The 4,437-nt window shown below is 43.0% G+C and overlaps 1 protein-coding gene across 1 annotated transcript; it reads left to right on the top strand.

Annotated features, from left to right (window-relative positions):
- Positions 1-2,348: 2,348 nt before the first annotated feature.
- LOC140455068 (probable G-protein coupled receptor 139) lies at positions 2,349-3,248 on the top strand. The gene has a single exon (XM_072549733.1). The coding sequence runs from the start codon at positions 2,349-2,351 to the stop codon at positions 3,246-3,248; it is 900 nt and encodes a 299-aa protein (XP_072405834.1).
- Positions 3,249-4,437: the final 1,189 nt, after the last annotated feature.

Genomic DNA, 4,437 nt, shown 5'->3' with positions numbered 1-4,437 from the left:
ATTGGAGATAGAGAATTGGCCGCAGGCTGAGAAGCAGTGATTGAGGATAATGGTTTTCATTCAGGTTGGTGGTCTATGACCAGTGGGTTTCTACTGGGATCAGTGCTGGCATTACAACTGCTTACAATATATATTAATAAATTGGAGGAGGGAAGCGAATGCACCATTGCCAAATTTGCACATGACACCAAACATAACTGGAAATGTGGATTATGAGAGGAACACCAGCGGTTTACAGAGCGATATTGATGGGTTTGCGGGCAAATAGTTGGCAAATGGAGTAAAACATGTGATCATGTGAAGATGTTCATTCTAGAAAGTAGAACAAGAGACAGAGGTTTAATTCAATTGAGAAAAAAGATTCACAGAAAGCTGGAAAGCAAAGGTACACTCGGCCATCAAATGTACAAAGGTAGCACACAGGTGCAGCCAGTTATCAGGAAGGCAAATGGAATATTGGCCTTTATTTCAAGAGTTAATTTGAGTTGATTTGATTTATTGTCGTCACACGTACCTGAGTACAGTAAAATGTTTTGTTTTGTGAGAAGAACACACTGTCTATGGGTGTTAAGATGATCTGAAGCATACAGGTTACAACTGCACAAGAGGTGTGCAAAACAAGATCAACATTAGCATGGTCATAATTTGGAGATTCCGGTGTTGGGTTAGAGTGCACAATGTTAAATATCACGCAACACCAGGTTATCGTAGACAACCACCTGATGAGGAAGCAGCGCTCTGAAAGCATGTGCTTCCAATTAAACCTGCTGGAGTATAACCTCGTGTTGTTTGATTTTTAGCATTAGCAAGTTCAACATTTTTAAAAGTTTGAGACATCATTCAGTGCTCTAATGTTCAGAAACTCTTCGTGTTGAAACGTGCGTTCAAGTTGGAGTGGAAGAGTTGGGAAGTCTTTCTGCTATTGCACACGGTATTGGTGAGATCATATCAGGATTTCTGTGAGCAGTTTTGATTCTGTTATTGAAAGAAAGATAACATTTCATAAAAATCAGATCAAAGAGGAATTTTTAGGTCGATCACATATATGGAGGGAATGTATAATGAGTTAAGACTAAACATTTTGGGAGTCCAGTTTTTGAAGAATAAGAGGTACTCTCGTTTAGACATATCAGATTCTTCAGGGGCTTGACAGGGTAAATGCTGAGAGGATGTCTCCCCTGATGGCAGAGTGCTTTGACTGTTTCTGCTTCCACCTGAATATGGGATCAAAAGCACTTTCTGACACAAATTCTCAATCCCATCCTTGTGATCCTTCAAATTCCTGTTACGTGGTTAAAAGCTGTTGTGACATTCATCTTGCCTGCTCGAGTTTGCGATATCTGAAAGGGCATCGTCTCAGAATAAAGCAATATCACTTCTAGACCGTGATGAGGAGGAACGCTTTCTCTCCAGTGTTTGTGAGTGTTTGGAACTCCTGGTCACTGAGAGAGCTATGAAGGGAGATTCTTTATGTATATTTAATGGTGAAGTCGACTGAGTTTTAATGACAGTTGCAGATATTTCAAAAAGACAACTCTTTGACGGACATTAATCAGGGAAAAGGAATGTAGGAACATACGGTTTTGAAGTAGGAATAGACAAATTGGTCGTTTGAACACCTTCCGACTTTCGGAGGATATTGGCTGACCTAAATGAGCTCCATCATCCCGTCTGCACTGCATGGGTGCCCACTCACTGATGTAGCCAAAATTTATCCAACTCGTTCTTAACGACCTAGCCCTCATGACCTTTAGAGGAAGAGGATTCCACATCCTAACCAGTCTCTGAGAGAATACAAACCACCTGGTTGAAAAGAGAAACTGCTCATCCTTAAACCGTGTTCCCTAGTTTAAATCCTTCTTATCAAGAAGAAACTAGCTCCTGGTATTCTAATTATTCCCTTCCCCTCAATATCTTAGATGTGTCAATGAGCTCACCTCTTATCTTGTGGATTCTAATTAATTTAGGCGTAAAGTTCCTTCACAGTACCAGACTTTAATCCCTGGAGTGTGGCAAATGAATATTCTCTGAACTGCTTCTGAATCAATAGTATTTGTTTTCCTGAAATGGGGAGATCAAGTGGTGCAAAGTGAGAAATACTTGCATACTAATTCTCAAGTCTTCTTTCTATTACTCTAACCCTATTCCTAACCCTAACCCAATTACTTCCTTGACAGAGAACATGGATTACAAATGAAATGTCAACGATTTTTCGTTGTTGCACAAATAGATAATTACACACACATCGCCCCACAGTCTTGCGACTCCCACCTTCTGGAATCCCTGACAGTGTGCCTCCTGCTGGGCGTTTTTATATATCTAATGATTGGATTTTCTTTGCAGCGAACATGATGACAGTGCTGATTCTTTCCCAAGGGAAGTGCGGCCTTTCCGAAGGAGTCACCCGTTACATGACTGCGATGGCAACAGGAGATCTGATGATCCTTGTCTTCAACGTGATTGTGAGCCAGATCATCGGGAATAATTTCCCGGGCTCGCTGCTGAAATACACTCCTGCGTGCCGGCTCATTGTCTTCCTGCAAGGGCTGAGTATCCAACTCTCCATCTGGTTCACCATCGCTTTCACCTTTGATCGCTTTGTAGCAATTTGCTGCAACAAATTGAAAGCAAGGTATTGCACTGAAAGAACAGCCAATGTTGTCATATCCATTGTGAGCGCTCTTAACATCATGGTCAACATTCCATTGTCTTTTCGCTATGAGCCCACTCATGTTCTGAACAATGTACAGTGGGGCTGCCGCACCGTCACCAGTTACCTTACTTCACCAGCCTGGGCAGCTCACCGGTGGCTCAACAACATTTCAAACATGTTCCTTCCTATTCCCCTGCTGCTGCTGTTGAACTCTCTCACAGCCCACCATATCCTGGTGGCCAGTAGAGCTCGCCGGACTCTGAAGAGCAGCAGAGGTGGTCCTGGGGAGATGGGCAGAGACCCTGAGCTGAAGACCAGGAGGACCTCCATCATACTGCTCTTTACCATCTCCGGCTGCTTCATGGTGCTGTCGGCACCCATCACTGTCATCCACATCTGTGTCGGTGTTACTCAGCTTATGGCTTTCCAAGGTTCGAGTTCACTTTATGTGGCAATCAGGGTCGCGTTCCTGCTGATGTGTACCAGCTCCTGCACAAACACCTGTATTTATGCACTGACCCAGAGGAGATTCAGGGAGGAGATGAAAAAATTGTTGAAATCTCCCTCCTCGCTGCTCTGTAAAGCTCATTACTAATCTACATTGACATTGAGAAGTGCTGATGAAATGATAACCTCACTGGGCCCGTAATCCAGAAACCAAAGCAAAAATCCTGGATGCGCAGTTTGAAATCACACCATTTGAGAAATTTCAATTCAATAAAAAGCTATCTTTACCATCTGGCCATTAGTGATTCACAAGCCTAGAAGTTAATTGGCATCTCAGAATGAACGGATGGAATTCTGGTACCTTTACCTGGTCTGCCTCCCTGTGGAATCAGGTCCATGGTCATCTGGGTCATTCATCGCATGGGCAATCGATGCCTACCTCACTAGTGATAACACTGTCTCAAATGAACAAAACACATTTGTACCCCATCTATTTTTTGTAATTCTCAATGCAACTCAACTGATCCTGAAACCCTGGGAGAAGCCCCATCTATTTCCGAGTTGTGGAATAACACATGTGCAGGCATGGCAATCAACATGATGGAAACAGACCCTTCAGTCCAACGTATCCATGCCAACCTGATATCCTAACCTCATCTAGTCCCATTTGCCTGCACTTGGCCCATATCCCTCTGAACCCTTCCTATTCATAGACATATCCGGATGCCTTTTCAATGTTGTAATTATACCAGTCTCCACCACTTCCTTTGGCAGCTCATTCAATACACGTACCACCCTCTGTGTGTAAAGATTGCCCCTTTCATCCCTTTTATATCTTTCACCTCTCACCCTAAACCCATGACCTCTCGTTCTGAACTCCCCGACCCCAGGGAAAAGACCTTGTCTATTTACCCTATTCGTGCCCCTCATGATTTTATAAACCTCTATAAGGTCAACCCTCAGCTTCCAACGCTCCAGCAAAAACAGCCCCAGTCTATTCAGCCTCTCATTCTAGCTCAAATCCGCCAATCCTGGCAACATCCTTGTAAATCTTTTCTGAACATATGACTAGTTGGGTTCAACTATCTGCAAATGTTGGGGCTTACAGTAAGTTTAAACCAGACGTTAGCAATACTACAATTGTCGAGTTTAATGTGGTTTTGGCAGTCACATTGACAGGTTGGGGGAAATACATTGCGTCGAAGAGATAAACTGGAATAATACTAGATACAAATCTGCATAACCGTGAAGCAGAAATGTAAACATTGGATTTATTTATTTGGATATAATCCATCTACCAGGCCCACTGTCAAGGAAAGACCGCTAGCATTTTCAAA

The sequence above is a fragment of the Chiloscyllium punctatum genome, chromosome 30, assembly GCF_047496795.1.
Source record: "Chiloscyllium punctatum isolate Juve2018m chromosome 30, sChiPun1.3, whole genome shotgun sequence".
In the NCBI taxonomy this organism is placed as follows: Eukaryota; Metazoa; Chordata; class Chondrichthyes; order Orectolobiformes; family Hemiscylliidae; genus Chiloscyllium; species Chiloscyllium punctatum.
Note: the sequence above shows the minus strand (reverse complement) of the source record. Positions and strands in the feature narration are given on the sequence as shown.

Coding starts and splice junctions, on each gene's coding strand:
- LOC140455068 (XM_072549733.1), top strand. CDS start 2,349: ATGATGACAGTGCTGATTCTTTCCCAAGGGAAGTGCGGCCTTTCCGAA.